Source organism: Somniosus microcephalus, unplaced genomic scaffold (genome assembly GCF_052327205.1).
Source record: "Somniosus microcephalus isolate GS21.2 unplaced genomic scaffold, FLI_Smic_1.0 unresolved_chr9, whole genome shotgun sequence".
Taxonomy (NCBI): domain Eukaryota; kingdom Metazoa; phylum Chordata; class Chondrichthyes; order Squaliformes; family Somniosidae; genus Somniosus; species Somniosus microcephalus.
In genome coordinates, this window is record NW_028225187.1 from 22,554,493 (window position 1) to 22,573,704 (window position 19,212).

The 19,212-nt window shown below is 45.7% G+C and overlaps 1 protein-coding gene across 1 annotated transcript in view; it reads left to right on the forward strand.

The window, feature by feature from the left end:
* Positions 1 to 19,212, forward strand: part of LOC147084915 (uncharacterized) — a 91,961-nt gene that overhangs the window by 45,326 nt on the left and 27,423 nt on the right. Inside the window, exons 8-9 of the mRNA XM_085979370.1 lie at positions 1,642 to 1,935; positions 18,329 to 18,622. Coding sequence (XP_085835496.1) covers positions 1,642 to 1,935; positions 18,329 to 18,622 — 588 coding nt within the window. The remainder of the gene's footprint in view (positions 1 to 1,641; positions 1,936 to 18,328; positions 18,623 to 19,212) is intronic.

Genomic DNA, 19,212 nt, shown 5'->3' on the forward strand with positions numbered 1-19,212 from the left:
TATAAATACTATAAGCCCCAAAACATAACTAAAACCTCAAATAAATTTTTTAAAAATCACATTTTTAAAATAAATTATAAATTACATAAAATAACTATTTTAAACAGTAATTTAAATTTTTGAAAATATTAATTACATTTTCTAACAGGGCTAAAAATAAACTTACCTTTCTTTAAAGTATTTAAAAATAATAAACCTGTGGGAAAAATGTTTTAATTTTATTTAATTCACCACTTACCTTGTTAAAAGCAGGCCCTGCGACTGCTTCTTACATGTGTAACTTCTGGAGCTTTACCTTCCCCGAGAAACCTGGAAAACAAACGTAAGTTCGATGCGCACGCGCTGCCTCTCCTGCGCACGTGTTCGACCTGTCAGCCCCTTCTTTCAGGGGAACGGAAGTGCCGGTTTCCCGCGCATGCGCAGTGCATGCTGGAAACCGGCTCTTCCATTGGGCCTACGGGTGAGTACCCCGTGCGTACTCACCCGTGGAGACCCGAATTTCTGGGCCATTATGAAGAATTTTGGGTGCCAGTCTTTCGGAGGTATAGCAAGGCCTTGGAGAGGATGCAGAAGAGATTCACTAGATTGATATTGGGGGTAAAAAAAGTAAGTTTTGAGAACAGGTTGCAAAAACTTGGCTTGAATATAATAGATGGAGGTGCGATCTAATCGAGGGCTTTAAATTAGAAAAAGGAGAGATACATAGAAGATAGGAGCAGGAGTAGGCCATTCGGCCCCTCGAGCCTGCTCCGCCATTTAATGAGATCATGGCTGATCATCCAAATGCAGTACCCTGTCCCTGCTTTCTCCCCATATCCATTGATCCCTTTAGCCTTAAGAAATATATCCAACTCCTTCTTGAATATATTTAATGAATTGGCCTCAACTGCCTTCTTTGGTAGAGAATTCCACAGGTTCACCACTCCCTGGGTGAAGAAATTCCTCCTCATCTCATTCCTAAATGGCTTACCCCTTATCTTTAGACTGTGACCCCTGGTTCTGGACTCCCCCACCATCGCGAACATCCTTCCAGCATCTAGTCTTTCTAGTCCTGTTAGAATTTTATAAGTTTCAATGAGATCCCCTCTCATTCTTCTAAACTCCAACGAGTACAAGCCCAATCGACCCAATCTCTCCTCATACGTCGTTCCTGCCATCCCAGGTATCCACCTGGTGAATCTTCGCTGAAATCCTTCCATGGCAAGAACATCCTTCCTCAGATAAGGCGACCAAAACTGCACACAATACTCAAGATGTGGTCTCACCAAGGCCCTGTACAACTGCAGCAAGACATCCTTGTTCCTGTCCTCAAACCCTCTCGCTACGAAGGCCAACATACCATTTGCCTTCTTAGCTGCCTGCTGCACCTGCATGCTTTCCTTCAGTGACTGGTGCACAAGGATGCCCAGGTCTCATTGCACTTCCCCTTCTCCCAATCTATTGCCGTTCAGATAATAATCTGCCTTCCTGTTTTTGACACCAAAGTGGATAACTTCGCGTTTATCCGCGGTATATTGCATCTGCCATGCTTCTGCCCAATCACCCAACCTGTCCAAATCATCCTGGAGTTTCTCGGCAACCTCCTCACAGAACTCAAAGGAACGATCGTTGCAATTGAGCTTTCCAATTTTATTGTTTCAGATCTTCCAACTCAGCCCACGATCACCAGGAGCCCTGACTACCCGGTATATTTGCCAAGAGAATCAGTCACCATTAAGTGCACAGTTCCACGTGGTGTCTCAGACGGTCGATTTCAGTTGCGAAAAAACACGATCTCGGTCACAGACAGCACCAGCAACCAACAATCCCTCACCTATCTCATTACGGAGGTCACCAGCAGCAGTCAAGGGAACTACACGTGTTCCTACCAGACACAGGTGTCAGGTCGATGGATCCGTTCTTCTCCGAGTCATCCCATTGAAATAATTTTCACACGTGAGTGAGACTTGCTGCAATTCTGTAATACAGGAAATTCTTTTTTATCCAGCAACGACGGGACCGGCATGGTGCCAGTTTATCAAAATGTCCGGATTACTGAGAGGTATAGTTAAAAGGTACGAGAGCTCTGTACACAGCAACAAATCCAGGCTTCCCTGTTGCTAAGCAACAGGTGCAGGAACTCCGGCCACAGACCAAGCATCCCTGTTGCTTAGCAGCAAGTGCAGGAACCCCGGTTACATGGCCACAGATCCAGGAACGGCCACTAATATGAAGTAAAACTTACCTGAACCTACTCCTGAATTTTGCCGTTTAACAGAGAGTTCTGGTTATTTAGGTGCCAGTAAATCGAGAGTTTCCTGTATTTACATTTTCTAAAACGGTTCCGAAATGTTTTGAATGTTTGCCCATGGAATTAAGTGGAAGGTGGCTGTATGGATACGGGATTGACTTAGTGACAGGAAGCACAGTCTGGTTGGTGGATGCATGTTTCTCAAACTGGGTGGTGGCTTTTGTAGAAAGGGAGTATTTGGTTTTGGGTTTATTGTCTGGCCAGTCAGGTGTATCTGAGCTGCTCCAGGCCCCGCGTGGTTTCGAATCGCTTCCCTTTCTGGTTCTGACCGCCGGACTTATTTCAGTAGCGATATAGACAAAAGGAGACTCATGGTTGGGTGCAAAGAAGACCAACGTTTATTAAAACTAAAGAATAAATTGCTGTAGAGTGAAAATAATTATGAATACAACACACTTTTACTTAACGGGGGGGAGAAACGGACACATCGAGGGAAAATTGACTAAAAATGACAATTTTAATGAAATTCCCCTTTAATTCCCACCCCTTATACCTATCTAGGTTGCCTTGTAATGGGCCAGAAAGTATATGCTCACCGGTAAATGCCTGCTCCGTGCCCCTGCGACCTGCCTTGAATTCTTCACCGCCCCGAAGTAGAGATACCCCAGTAATTCAAAAGTAACTGCTGGTATTCCACTTCTTTGGGTGGGCTGCTGAGCTGTTCTTCTGGTAAGCAGGGCACGAAGGCGAGGTGGCAGAGAGAGAGAGCGCGAGAATGGCTTCCTGTGGGACTATCTTTATACCCCATTTGGGAGCCCTTATCTTCGCACCCAAATCTGGATGTATGTGGGCTCACACAAAAGGGACCAATCTGTCCCCATTGACTGTAATGGGTTTGAATGCGTTTCCCATTCGTTTGACTGGTTTGTGAGCAGAGCTGTTCAGTTTGAAATGTCCCACTGATTTCTCAAGTGCTGGGTAAACAAAGCTTAAGTGTTCGGTAAACAGTACTCAAGTGTTTTGTAAACAACCCATTGTCCTGCGGTTGCAGTCCCACCGCAATTGATTGACAGCTTCAAGTGCTTAAGCCATTGAGTCAACACTGTTGAGAGCTTGTAAACAAACAATCCTTTGTTCGATGTTGAACTTCCTAAACCGCAGTTGATTGACAGTTTAAGTACCTCAAGTACTTCAGTCAGTGATGGGAGATGTTCAGACAGGCTGTCTTTCTCTTTTGCCACGAGGCCTGGCAGCCATCTTTGATGCCCTGGGTTTTTAAGGTACATTCCATCCAGGTTTTCTTTAATCAAGTAATATTCGGGGGCTGTCGAAATTTTTTCAAATTTTGCGAACCTTACACTTCCAATAGTGTTCCCCAACGATCAGCTTTGGGGGCACTGCTCATTACAATGTATATAAGCGACTTAGACTGGGATGAAATGTAAAGAAGCATGACAGATGGAGTTCAATGCAAAGACGTGTGAAGTGAAGGAGCGTGTGACAGGACTAGACAAACTAGATGCAGGAAGGATGTTCCCAATGGCGGGGGAGTCCAGAACCAGGGGTCACAGTCGAAGGATAAGGGGTAAGCCATTTAGGGCAGAGATGAGGAGGAATTTCTTCACCCAGAGAGTGGTGAACCTGTGGAATTCTCTACCACAGAAGGCAGTAGAGGCCAATTCATGAAATATATTCAAGAAGGAGTTAGATCTATTTCTTAAGGCTAAAGGGATCAAGGGATATGGGGAGAAGGCAGGGACCGGGTACTGAATTTGGATGATCCACCATGATTTAGTGATGGAGGAGCCTCAGCCCTTGACCTTGTCCAACAGGTACGAGGTTCTTTCTACCTGTATGGATGAGGCAACGGAGTGCAGGGAGGATTGGCAAACTGGCCACAGCACCGTGGTACAGGGGGCCATTCAAGTTGAGGGAGAAGAAAGGGATGTTGTAGTGGTAGGGGACAGTGTAGTCAGGGGGTCGACACTGATCCCTGCAGCCGTGAAACAGAGTACCAAAGGGTGTGTTGCAAGCCCGGTGCCTTGGTTACGGATATCTACTCGTGGCTGAAGAAGAACTTGGAGAGTGAGGGGGAGGATCCAGTTGTCGTGGTCCACGTAGGAACGGAATAGGTAGAACCAGGAATGAGGTTCTGCTGTGTGAGTTTGAGGAGCTAGATTCAAATTTAGAAAACAGAACCTCAAAATTCACAATATATATTAATGATCTGGATGAGGGAACTAGATGTTATATCTCCAAGTTTGCAGACGACAAAAAGCTGGGTGGGCGTGTGTGTTGTGAGGAGGATGCCGAGGAACTCCAGTATGATTTGGACAGGTTGGGTGATTGGGCAGAAGCATGGCAGATGCAGTATTATGTGGATAAATGCGAGGTTATCCACTTTGGTGTCAAAAACAGGAAGGCAGATTATTATCTGAATGGCAATAGATTGGGAGAAGGGGAAGTGCAATGAGACCTGGGCGTCCTTGTGGACCAGTCACTGAAGGTAAGCATGCAGGTGCAGCAGGCGGTTAAGAAGGCAAATGGTATGTTGCCCTTCATAGCGAGAGGGTTTAAGTGCAGGAACAAGGATGACTTGCTGCAGTTGTACAGGGCCTTGGTGAGACCACATCTTGAGTATTGTGTACAGTTTTGATCGCCTTATCTGAGGAAGGATGTTCTTGCCATGGAATGAGTGCAGCGAAGATTCACCAGGCTGATACCTGGGATGGCAGGAATGACGTATGAGGAGAGATTGGGTCGATTGGGCTGGTACTCGCTGGAGTTTAGAAGAATGAGAGGGGAATCTCATCGAAACTTCTAAAATTCTAACAGGACTAGACAGACTAGATGCAGGAAGGATGTTCCTGATGGTCGGGGAGTCCAGAACCAGGGGACACAGTCTAAGGATAGGGGGTAAGTCATTTAGGACAGAGATGGGGAGGAATTTCTTCACCCAGAGAGTGGTGAACCTGTGGAATTCTCTACCAAAAAAGGCAGTAGGGGCCAATTCATTAAATATATTCAAGAAGAAGTTGGATATATTAATGCTAAAGCGATCAAGGGATATGGTGAGTAGGCAGGGACAAGGTAATGAATTTGGATGATCAGCCATGATCGCATTGAATGGCGGAGCAGGCTCGAGGGGCTGACTGGCCTACTCCTGCTCCTATCTTCTATGTTTCTATAAAAGTAATAATCTCTGGATTGTTACCTGAGCCACGTGCAAATAGGCATAGGGACAAACAGATTAGAGGTTGAAATGTGCGGCTCAAAGAATGATGTGGGAGGAAGGGGTTTCAGTTCGTGGGGCCCTGGCACCAGTGCTGGAGAAAGAGGGAGCTGTTCCGTTGGGAAGGGCTCCACTTAAACTGGGCTGGGACCAGTGTCCTGGCGAACCGAATAACTAGGGCAGTGGACAGGGCTTCAAACTAATGAAGATCGGCTGGGAGGATTCAGGAAAGAGTAAATTTAAAAGCAGCAAGAGAAATGTCAAGGCTCGAGAGCAGAGTAGAGTTTTGGGTAAAAGTAAGCAGCGTGGGTCAGGAAGGGACAGAGAGAGTAACAAAGGTAACAAGGCATCAATGACTAAGGTGACATCAGGGAAAAATAGAAATAAGTCAAAGCTAAAGGCCCTATATCTGAATGTGCGAAGTATTGACAACAAAACAGAAAAATTAATAGTGCAGATAGAAATTAATAGAAGTGATCTAATAGCCGTTACTGAGATTTGGTTGCAAGGTGGCCAAGGTTGGGAACTAAATATTCCAGGATACTTAACTTTTAGAAGAGATAGGCAAAATGGAAAAGCAGGAGGGGTAGCCCTGATAATAAAGGATGGGATAAAGATTGTAGAGACAAAGGATATTATCTCGGAGAATCGAGAAGAAGTATCAGTTTGGGTGGAGCTAAGAAACAGCAAGGGGCAGGAAACATTGGTGGGAATTGTTTGTAGGCCCCCACACAGTAGTTGTAATGTAGGGCAGAGTATAAATCAGGAAATTAGAGGTGCATGTAACAAGGGTAATACAGTAATCATGGGGGACTTCAATCTACATATAGACTGGGCAAATCAAATTTGCATTAATAGTGTGGAGGACGAATTCATAGAATTTATACAAGATATTTTTCTGGATCAGTATGTTGAGGAACCAACTAGGGAACAGGATATTTTAGATCTAGCATTGAGCAAGGAAAAAGGGTTAATTAATAAACTTGTAGTAAAGGGGCCTTTAGGGAAGAGTGATCATAATATGATAGAATTTTATATTGAGTTTGGAAGTGATTTAGTTAAATCCGAAACTAGGGTTCTTAAACCTAAGCAACGGGGTGAGTTGACTAAGGTAGATTGGGAAATTACGTTAAACTATGACAGTAGACAAGCAATGGCAAGCATTTAAAGAATTAATACATAATTTGCAACAAATATACATTCCTTTAAGGCAAAAAAGAACCCACAGGAAAAGTCGTCCAACCGTGACTGATAAGAGAAGCTAAAGATAGTATTAGATTAAAGGAAGAGGATTATAATGTTTCCAAAAAGTGTAGTATGCTTGAGGAGTGGAAGGATGTTCTTGCCATGGAAGGAGTTCAGCGAAGATTCACCAGACTGATACTTGGGACGTATGAGGAGAGATTGGGTTTATACTCGCTGGAGTTTAGGAGAATGAGAGGGGTTCTCATTGAAACTTATAAAATTCTGACAGGACTGGACAGACTAGATGCAGGAAGGATGTTCGCGATGGTCGGGGTGTCCAGAACCAGGGGTCACAGTCTAAGGATAAGGGGTGGGCCATTTAGGACAGAGATGAGGAGGAATTTCTTCACCCAGGGAGTGGTGAACCTGTGGAATTCTCTACCACAGAAGGCAGTAGAGGCCAATTCATTAAATATATTCAAGAAGGAGTTGGATATATTTCTTAAGGCTAAAGGGATCAAGGGGTATGGAGAGAAAGCAGGGACAGGGTATTGAATTTGGATGATCAGCCATGATCTCATTGAATGGAGGAGCAGTCTCGAGGGGCTGAATGGCCTACTCCTGCTCCTATCTTCTATGTTTCTATGATGTTAGAATTCAGCCAAGAAATTGATAAAGAAAGTGAAAGTAGAGTATGAGAGTAAACTAGTGAGAGACATAAACACAGACTGTAAAAGCTTCTATAGGTATGTGAAAAGGAAAAGATTAGCGCAAGTAAATGTGGGTCCCTTACAGGCTGAGACAGGTGAAATTATAATGGGGAATAAGGAAATGGGAGAGAAATTAAACAAATACTTTGTCTCTGTCTTCGCGGAAGAAGACGCAAAATAACCTCTCGGAAATAATGGATAACCAAGGGTCTGGCGAGAATGAGGAACTGAAAGAAATTAGCATTAGTAAAAATATAGTACTGGAAATATTAATGGGACTGAAAGCCGCTAAATCCCTTGGACCTGATGGCCTACATCCAACGGAATTGAATGCGGTGGCTATAGAAACAGATGATGTAATGGTTGTCACCTCCCAGAATTCCATTGATTCTAGAACGGCTCCCACAGAATGGAAGGTAGCAAATGTAGAGAGAAAATGAGGAACTGCAGGCCAGATAGCCTGACATCAGTAGTAGGGGAAATGCTTGAATCTATTATTAAGGATGTGGTAGCAGGGCTAATAGAAAATGAAATAGGATTGTGCACAGTCAACACGGATTTAAGAAAAGGAAATCATGTTTGAGGAATCTGTTAGAGATTTTTGCAGTTGTAGAATAGATATGGGGGAACCAGGGGATGTGGTGGATTTGGATTTTCAGAAGGCTTTCGATAAGGTGCCACACAAGAGGTTATTAAAAAAATTAGGTCTCATGGGATTGGGGGTAATATACTAGCATGGATTGAGGATTGGTTAATGGACAGAAAACAGAGAGTAGGAATAAACGGGTCATTTTCGGGTGGGCAGGCTGTAACTTGTGGGGTACCGCAAGGATCAGTGCTTGGGCCTCAGCTATTCACAATCTACATCAATGATTTGGATGAGGGGACCAAATGTAATATATCGGAGTTTGTTGATGATACAAAGCTGGGTGGAAATGTAAGTTGTGAGGAGGATGCAAGGAGGCTTCAAGGAGATATAGGCAGGCTAAGTGAGTGGGCAAGAACATGGCAAATGGAATACAATGTGGAGAAATGTGAAGTTATCCACTTTGGTAGGAGAAATAGAAAATCAGAGTCCCTTTTAAATGGTGAGAGATTGGGAAATGTTTGTTTTCAGAGGGACCTGGGTGTCCTAGTACACGAATCACTGAAAGTTAACAAGAAGGTACAGCAAGCAATTAGGAAAGAAAGTGGTATGTTGGCCTTTATTACAAGAGGATTTGAGTATAAGAGTAAAGACGTCTTACTGCAATTATTTAGGGCCTTGGTGAGATCACACCTGGAGTACTGTGTACAGTTTTGGTCACCTTACCTAAGGAAGGATATACTTACCATAGAGGGAGTGCAACGAAGGTTCACCAGACTGGTTCCTGGGATGGGGGGGATTGTCCTATGAGGAGAGATTGAGTAGACTAGGCCTATATTCTCTAGAGTTTAGAAGAGTGAGAGTTGATCTCATTGAAACATGCAATATTTGTACAGGGCTTGACAGGGTAGATGCAGGGAGGATGTTTCCCCTGGCTGGGGAGTCTAGAACCAGGGGTCACAGTCTCAGAATAAGGGGTCGGCCATTTAGGTCTGAGATGAGGAGGAATTTCTTCACTCAGAGGGTGGTGAATCTTTGGAATTCTCCACCCCAGAGGGCTGTGGAGGCTCAGTCGTTGAGTATATTCAAGGCCGAGATCGATAGATTTTTGGATATTAAGGGAATCAAGGGATGTGGAGATAGTGCAGGAAAGTGGAGATGAGGTAAAAGATCAGCCATGATCTTACTGAATGGCGGAGCAGACTCTAGGGGCTGAATGGCCGACTCCTGCTCTGATTTATTTTGTTCTTATGTGACGCACTTTTGGAGGACTAATATAGAAAGACAATGGCCCAGAAATTCGGGTCTCCACGGGTGAGTACGCACGGGGTACTCACCGTAAGCCCAGTGGAAGTGCCGGATTCCTGCATGCACTGCGCATGCGCGGGAAACCGGCACTTCCGTTCCCCTGAACGAAGGGGTTCACAGGCCGAACGCATGCGCTGGGGAGGCAGCGCGTGCGCATCGAACTTACGTTTTTTTTACAGGTTTTCCCGGGAGGGTAAGTCTCCAGACGTTACACGTATAAAAAGCAGGCGCAAGGCCGGCTTTTAACAAGGTAAGTGGTGAATTAATTAAAATTAAAACATTTTTTCCACAGGTTTATTATTCTTAAATACTTTAAAGAAAGGAAAGTTTGTTTTTAGCCCCGTTAGAAAATAAAGTTATTTTTTTCAAAAATTTAAATTATTGTTTAATTTATGTAATTTATAGTTTATTTTAAAAATGTGATTTTTTAAAATTTATTTGAAGATTTAGTGATGTTTTGGGGCTTATAGTATTTATAGGTTTGACAGCTCTTCCTGTCAAACGTATGAATGAAGCATTCCCTGCTACCATTGGCTCTCCATGGCCCACGTGATCCCAGGGGACGCTTCGAACTAACTGCGCCCCTGGGATACGCGAGAACTGCGCGCCGGCAGTTGGAGGAGCCCCAGGATCGGAATCCCACACGGGCCCACAGCTCAACGGCCAGCGCGCTAGGTAAGTGCAGGTCGGGGGCTTGCACCCGCGGGAAGTCCCTGACCCGAATTTCTGGGCCATTATAATGTAAATGGCATGATTTTTTAGAAGTGTATATTAGCAGAGTTACCTTGATGTCATGCCACATTTAAGGATATATGAACAAGTTAATAAGGTGGTTAATAAAGCATATGTGCGAATTGGATTTATAATAGAGGAATATTATGTAAGAGCAAAGAGATCATTCTAGAACTTTATAAATCACTGGTTTTCCCTCAGCCGGCGTATTGTAGACAATGCTCTAACCTACGCTCTAGAAAAGACATAAAGGCCTTAGAAATGCTACAGAGACACTTTGTCGAGATGTTAAAAAGGAAGAGGGACTCAGATATGAGGAGATGTTGGTCAAGTTAGGACTGTTCTCCCTTGGAACAGAGAAGTTTAAGAGGTGAGCTAATAGAGGTTTACAAAATGATGAGAGGTTTTGAGAGGGTAAGTAGTGAAAAGAAACATAGAAACATAGAAGCTAGGAGCAGGAGTAGGCCATTCGGCCCCTCGAGCCTGTTCCGCCATTTAATGAGATCATGGCTGATCATCCAAACTCAGTACCCTGTCCCTGCTTTCTCCCCATATCCCTTGATCCCTTTAGCCTTAAGAAATATATCCAACTCCTTCTTGAATATATTTAATGAATTGGCCTCTACTGCCTTCTGTGGTAGAGAATTCCACAGGTTCACCACTCTCTGGGTGAAGAAATTCCTCCTCATCTCTGTCCTAAATGGCTTACCCCTTATCCTTAGACTGTGACCCCTGGTTCTGGACTCCCCGACCATCGGGAACATCGTTCCTGCATCTAGTCTGTCTAGTCCTGTCAGAATTTTATTAGTTTCAATGAGATCTCCTCTCATTCTTCTAAACTCCAGCGAGTATAAGCCCAATCGACCCAATCTCTCCTCATACGTCATTCCTGCCATCCCAGGTATCAGTCTGGTGAATCTTCGCTGCACTCCCTCCATGGCAAGAACATCCTTCCTCAGATAAGACGACCAAAACTGCACACAATACTCCAAAGGTGTGGTCTCACCAAGGCCCTGCACAACTGCAGCAAGACATCCTTGTTCCTGTACTCGAACCCTCTCGCTACGAAGACTATTCGCTCCGGCGAGTGGGCCAATATCCAGAAGTCATAGATTAAAAATGAGTGCCAATGGATCTAGGGGGGGGGAGATGAAAGAAAAGTAAAAAAAGACTTGCATTTATATAGCGCCTTTCAGGACCACCGGACGTCTCAATGTGCTTTACAGCCAAACAAGTGGAGTCATTCTTGTAAGGTGGCTGCCAATTTGCGCACAGCAAGCTCCCACAAACAGCAATGTGAAAATGACCGTATAACATGTTTTTGTTATGTCGGTTGATTGAGAAATATTTGCCAGGACACCGGGGATAACTCCCCTACTCTTTTTTGAAATATTGCCATGGGATCATTGATGTCCACCTGAGAGAACAGACGGGGCCTGGGTTTAATGTCTCGTCCGAAAGACGGCACCTCCAATAGTGCAGCACTCCCTCAGTACTGCACTGGAGTGACAGCCTAGCTTGTTGTGCTCAAGTCCCTGGCGTGGGACTATGAACACACAACCTTCTGACTCAGGTGAGTGTGCTACCAACTGAGCTATACTCGCTGAAGTTTAGAAGAATTTAGAAGAATGAGAGGGGATCTCATTGAAACTTATAAAATTCTAACAGGACTAGACAGACTAGATGCAGGAAAGATGTTCCCGATGGCCGGGGATTCCAGAACCAGGGGTAAGCCATTTAGGACTGAGATGAGGAGGAATTTCTTCACCCAGAGAGTGGTGAACCTGTGGAATTCTCTACCACAGAAGACAGTAGAGGCCAATTCATTAAATATATTCAAGAAGCAGTTGGATATATTTCTTAAGGCTAAAGGGATCAAGGGCTATGTGGAGAAGGCAGGGACAGGGTACTGAATTTGGATGATCAGCCATGATCTCATTGAATGGCGGAGCAGGCTCGAGGGGCCAAATGGCCTACTCCTGCTCCTATCTTCTATGTTTCGATGTTTCTATGAGCCACTGTGAATCCTTTTTCATTCAGAGATTTTTGAGGATATTGAATGATCTGTCCCGAAAAGGCGGAACAAGCTGATTCCAGAAATAAATTGAGACAGAAGTTGGACTGGTTTGAGGAAGAGGGACTTATAGGGTTATGCAAAGGGTGCAGAGTGTGTGGGACTAAAGCAGAATGCTATTTCAAAGAGCAAGCTCAGACACGACTGGCCAAATGGCCTACTTCTGTATTGTGAGTTTCTATGAATCTATGAATATGCAGAATTGGCCAGCAATTGGCAATTGGATTTCAAGACAGTTAAGTGTGAGTTGATGCATCTCGGTCAGAATTATAAGGAGGCCATGTTCAGCTTGGGAAATAACATTCTAAATACAACAGAGGAGCAATGGCTTCGAGAAGGACAGATTCACAAATCAATTATAGCAGAAACGTATAATGGCCCAGAAATTCGGGTCGGGGGCTTCCCGCGGGTGCAAGCCCCCGACCTGCACTTACCTAGCGTGCCAGCCGTTCAGCTGTGGGCCTGCATGGGATTCCGATCCTGGGCCTCCTCCAGCTGCCGGCGCGCAGTGCTCGCGTATCCCAGGGGCGCAGTTAGTTCAAAGCGTCCCCTGGGATCACGTGGGCCATGGAGAGCCAATGGTAGCAGGGAATGCTTCATTCATAAGTTTGACAGGAAGGGCTGTCAAACCTATAAATGCTATAAGCCCCAAAACATCACTAAAACCTCAAATAAATTTTAAAAAAACATCACATTTTTAAAATAACTATAAATTACATGAAATAACTATTTTAAACAATAATTTAAATTTTTGAAAAAAATAATTTTATTTTCTAACGGGGCTAAAAATTAACTTAACTTTCTTTAAAGTATTTAAAAATAATAAACCTGTGGAAAAAATGTTTTAATTTTAATTAATTCACCACTTACCTTGTAAAAAGCATGACTTGCGACTGCTTTTTATATGTGTAACTCCTGGAGACTTACTCTCCAGGGAAAACCTGCAAAAAATACGTAAGTTCGATGCGCACGTGCTGCCTTTCCTGCGCACGCGTTCGACCTCTGAACCCCTTCTTTCAGGGGAATGGAAGTGCCGGTTTCCCGGGCATGCGCAGTGCATGCACGAAACCGACACTTCCATTGGGCCTACGGGTGAGTACCCCGTGCGTACTCACTCGTGGGGACACAAGTTTCTGGGCCATTAATACTAATAATAACATCATATGAAGAGCAAACAAAACAATGGAGTCCCTTTTGTAGAGGGATATAACTGAAAAAGAGAGACGTTATACTCAGCTTGTATCGAACCTTGGTTGGACCATACTTGGAGTACTCTGCTCAGTTCTGGTCTCCGCACTATTAAAACAAAGTATGTAGAGGCAGAAATTCGGGTCTCCACGGGTGAGTACACACGGGGTACTCACCCGTAAGCCCAATGGAAGTGCCGGGTCCGTGCATGCACTGCGCATGCGCAGGAAACCGGAACTTCCGTTCCCTTAAAGGAAGGGGTTCAGAGGTGGAACGCGTGCGCCGGAGAGGCAGCGCGTGCGCCTGGAACTTCCGTTTTTTTTACAGGTTTCTCCGGGAGGGTAAGTCTCCAGCAGTTACACATGTAAAAAGCAGGCGCAAGGCCTGCTTTTAACAAGGTAAGTGGTGAATTATTTAAAAGTAAAACGTTTTTTCCACAGGTTTATTATTTTTGAATACTTTAAAGAAAGGTAAGTATATTTTTAGCCCTGTTAGAAAATGTAATTAATTTTTTCCAAAATTTAAATTATTGTTTAAAATAGTTATTTTATGTAATTTATAGTTAAATTAAAAATGTGACGTAAAAAAAAATATTTGAAGATTTAGTGATGTTTTGGGGCTTATAGTATTTATAGGTTTGACAGCCCTTCCTGTCAAACTTATGAATGAAGCATTCCCTACTACCATTGGCTCTCCATGGCCCACGTGATCCCAGGGGACGCTTCAAACTAACTGCGCCCCTGGGATACGCAAGCACTGAGCGCCGGCAGCTGGAGGAGGTCCAAGATCGGAATCCCACGCGGGCCCACAGCTCAATGGCCGGCGCGCTAGGTAAGTGCAGGTCGGGGGCGTGCACCCGCGGGAAGCCCCCGACCCGAGTTTCTGGGCCATTACCAGAACTGAGCGGCTTACTGATCAGGAAATGCTGAACAGGTCGGGTCTCTTTTCTCTCGAAAACCAAACGCTAAAGGGTGACCTAATCCAGGTATTGTGAAATAGTTTGATAGGATAGACATAAGGAAGGTTTTTCATTACCAGTTCCGGGGAGACCAATGCTTGGGGCCATGAATAGAAGATAGCCGCCAATAATCCAATAGGGAAGTCAGCAGAATATTATTTATTAATAATTGGTGAGATTGTGCAACTCGCTACCACAGGGAGTAGTTCCCAAGCTGAACGTGGCCTCCTTATACTTTCTACCAAAAGGCATCACCTCACACTTCTCCATAACTGAAATTAATTTTAGCAATCGCTGGACAATTCTGCAAATTCATAGATTCATGGTAACTTACAGCACAGAGGGAGGCCATTAGGCCAGTCGTGTCCCACATAACCCTCGTATGAGGAGAGATTGTGTCGACTAGGCCTGTGTTCACTAGAATTTAGAAGAATGAGAGGGGATCTCATTGAAACGTGTAAATTTCTGACAGGGCTAGACAGACAGGATGCAGGGAGGATGTTTTCCCTGGCTGGGGGGTCTAGAAAGAGGGGTCACAGTCTCAGGATACGGGGTAGGACATTTAGGACAGAGATGAGGAGAAATTTCTTCACTCAGAGGGTGGTGAACCTGTGGATATCTCTACCACAGAAGGCTGTGGAGGCCAAGTCTCGGAATATATTTAAGAAGGAGATAGATAGATTTCTAGACACAAAAGGCATCAAGGGGTATGGGGAGAGAGCGGGAATATGGTATTGAGGTACATGATCAGCCATGATCAGATTGAATGGCGGAGCAGGCTCGAAGGGCCGAATGGCCGACTCCTGCTCCTATTTTTCTATGTTTCTATGTTTTTGAGGGGATGAGCAAAGGTGCATGTCAGGGGAAGTTTGATAATCACACGAGTGAGAACGGAATAGAAGAGTATCCCGATACGAGTGTTATAAATCTCATCATCAGGAAACTACTCATGAATTAACGCTGGACGGCCAGCTGGTGGCGCCGTCCAAGGAGTATAAATACTCGGGCGTGGGCCCCAGCTTTCCAGGGACATTTTGTAAGACAAGGAACTAGTGAAGTACAACTAGACTTACATGTTCTGAAACAAGTTGATTAAAGCCTTGCTTTATGCTCAAACCAACTGCGTAGTGAGTTTTATTACATCAACGAGTAGAAAGAAATGGTTGTGAACAGGCTCATGTAGAGAATAATGGCTGGCATAGACCAGTTGGACCGATTGGTCTATCTCTGTGCTGTGAATGCTATGTAATTCTCTCTAAAAGAATGATACTAATCAACAGAATCATCAGAACAATATATTATTAATGTTAATAGGATGACGGAGAATTATCTAATATTATTACTGACTTGTATTATTATTACTGTTCGTTTCCAATGGCTTGCTGGGGATTATAACAGGCTAACTGCAAGAAACATATCTCAAATGATTCATTTACTACACCACTGAATAAATGCTGGAGAGCCACAATATCATACTAGTAACTGCACTGATGCAAGTGCGATCAGCGTTCTGGCCAGCAAAGTTTCGCGCTCACCCATGTCTTTGTTACCTCGAGACCTGACTGTTCCAACGCATTCCTGGCTGGCCTCCAACACTCCACCCTACGTAAACTTGAGGTCATCCAGAACTCGGCTGCCCATGTCCTAACTCGCACCAAGTCCCACTCGCCCATCACCCCCTGTGCTCGCTGACCTACATTGGCTCCCGGTTAAGCAGCGCCTCGATTTCAAAATTCTCTTCCTTGTTTTCAAATCCCTCCATGGCCCTCGCCCCCTCCCTATCTCTGTAACCACCTCCAGCCCCACAATTCTCATCCTGCTGTTCAAATCCCTCCATGGCCTTCGCCCCCTCCCTATCTCTGTAACCTCCTCCAGCCCTACAATTCTCATCCTCCTGTTCAAATCCCTCCATGGCCCTCGCCCCCTCCCTATCTCTGTAACCTCCTCCAGCCCTACAATTCTCATCCTCCTGTTCAAATCCCTCCATGGCCCTCACCCCCTCCCTATCTCTGTAACCTCCTCCAGCCCTACAATTCTCATCCTCCTGTTCAAAACCATCCATGGCCCTCGCCCCCCTCCCTATCCCTGTAACCTCCTCCAGCCCTACAATTCTCATTCTCCTGTTCAAGTCACTCCATGGCCCCTCGCCCCCCTCCCGAACTCTGTAAACTCCTCCAGCCCTACAATTCTCATCCTCCTGTTGAAAACCCTCCATGGCCCTCGCCCCCCTCCCTATCTCTGTAACCTCCTCCAGCCCTACAATTCTCATCCTCCTGTTCAAATCCCTCCATGGGCCTTGCCCTTCCCTATCTCTGTAACCTCCTCCAGCCCCTACAATTCTCATCCTCCTGTTCAAATCCCTCCATGGTCCTCGCCCTCTCCCTATCTCTGTAACCTCCTCCAGCCCTACAATTCTCATCCTCCTGTTCAAATCCCTACATGGCCCTCGCCCCCTCCCTATCTCTGTAACATCCTCCAGCCCCTACAATTCTCATCCTCCTGTTCAAATCCCTCCATGGCCTCACCCCCCTCCCTATCTCTGTAACCTCCTCCAGCCCTACAATTCTCATCCTCCTGTTCAAATCTCTCCATGGCCCTCGCCCCCTCTCTATCTCTGTAACCTCCTCCAGCCCTACAATTCTCATCCTCCTGTTCAAATCCCTCCATGGCCCCTCGCCCCCTCCCTATCTCTGTAACCTCCTCCAGCCCTACAATTCTCATCCTCCTGTTCAAATCCCTCCATGGCCCTCGCCCCCTCCCTATCTCTGTAATCTCCTCCAGCCCTACTATTCTCATCCTCCTGTTCAAATCCCTCCATGGCCCTCGCCCCCTCTCTATCTCTGTAATCTCCTCCAGCCCGACAATTCTGCTCCTCCTGTTCAAATCCCTCCATGGCCCCTCGCCCCCCTCCCTATCTCTGTAACCTCCTCCAACCCCTACAATTCTCATCCTCCTGTTCAAATCCCTCCATGGCCCTCGCCCCCTCCCTATCTCTGTAACCTCCTCCAGCCCCTACAATTCTCATCCTCCTGTTCAAATCCCTCCATGGCCCTCGCCCCCTCCCTATCTCTGTAACCTCCTCCAGCCCCTACAATTCTCATCCTCCTGTTCAAATCCCTCCACGGCCCCTCGCCCTCTCCCTATCTCTGTAACCTCCTCCAGCCCCTACAATTCTCATCCTCCTGTTCAAATCCCTCCATGGCCCTCGCCCCCTCCCTATGTCTGTAACCTCCTCCAGCCCCTACAATTCTCATCCTCCTGTTCAAATCCCTCCATGGCCCCTCGCCCCCTCCCTATCTCTGTAACCTCCTCCAGCCCCTACAATTCTCATCCTCCTGTTCAAATCCCTCCACGGCCCCTCGCCCTCTCCCTATCTCTGTAGCCTCCTCCAGCCCTACAATTCTCATCCTCCTGTTCAAATCCCTCCATGGCCCTCGCCCCCTCCCTATCTCTGTAACCTCCTCCAGCCCCTACAATTCTCATCCTCCTGTTCAAATCCCTCCATGGCCCCTCGCCCCCCTCCCTATCTCTGTACTCTCCTTCAGCCCCTACAATTCTCATCCTCCTGATCAAATCCCTACATGGCCCTCGCCCCCTCCCTATCTCTGTAACCTCCTCCAGCCCCTACAATTCTCATCCTCCTGTTCAAATCCCTCCATGGCCCTCGCCCCCCTCCCTATCTCTGTAATCTCCTTCAGCCCCACAACCCCCCGAGATATCGGCGCTCCTCTAATTCTGCCCTCTTGAGCATCCCTGATTATAATCGCTCAATCATTGGCGGCCGTGCCTTCTGTTGCCTGGGCCCTGCCGAAACCTCTCCGCCTCGCTACCTCACTTCCCTTTTTTAAGACGCTCCTTAAAACCTAGCTCTTTGGCCAAGCTTTTTGGTCACTTGCCCTAATTTATCCTTATGTGGATCGATGTCGCATTTTTTTGTCTTGAAATACTCCTGTGCAGCGCCTCGGGACGATTTACTACGTTAAAGGCGCTATAGAAATACAAGTTGTTGTTGTCATAGAATGCTGAGACAAGGGATGCTTTGGACACCAGGAAAGGTCCCACGTTCACATAAGTGTAGAATTCTTGGAAGTTTGGAGTTGATATTTCCTGATTTTATCGTTTCAGATCCTCCGCCCCAGCCCAGGACCTCCAGGAGCCCTGAATACCCGGTATATGTGACAGGGGAATCAGTCATCATTAAGTGCACAGTCCTACCTGGTGCCTCAGCTGGCCAATTGCAGTTGTTTAAAGGCTCGATCTCCGTCCTAGACAGCACCAGAAACCAACCATCCCTCACCTATCTCATTAGAAATATCACCAGCAGCAATGAAGGAAGCTACACGTGTTCCTACCGGATACAAGTGTCAGGTCGATGGATCCGTTCTTCTCCCAGTCCTGCCTTTGAACTAATTCTCACACGTGAGTGATTCTTACCCCAGTTCTGTAATATTTACACTCCCTTAAACGGTCCCGGAAAATGTCATAATGTTTGCGCAGATATATTTGTGAAATACTTTCCCAGAAATTCTGGTTGGGGGCTTCCCGTGGGTGCAAGCCCCCGACATGCACTTACCTAGCGCGCCGGCCGTTGACCTGTGGGCCCGCGTGGGATTCCGATCCTGGGCCTCCTCCAACTGTCGGCGCGCAGTGCTCGCGTATCCCAGGGGCGCAGTTAGTTCGAAGCGTCCCCTGGGATCACGTGGGCCACGGAGAGCCAATGGTAGCCAGGAATGCTTCATTCATAAGTAGACCTGTCAAACCTATAAATATTATAAGCCCCAAAACATCACTAAATCCTCAAATAAATTTTAAAAAATTCATTTTTAAAATAAACTATAGATTACATGAAATAACTATTATAAACAATAATTTAAATTTTTGAAAAAATTAATTACATTTTCTAACAGGGCTAAAAATAAACTCCAGGAACATCCTTCCTGCATCTAGTCTGTCCAGTCCTGTCAGAATTTTATACGTTTCAATGCGACCCCCTCTCATTCTTCTAAACT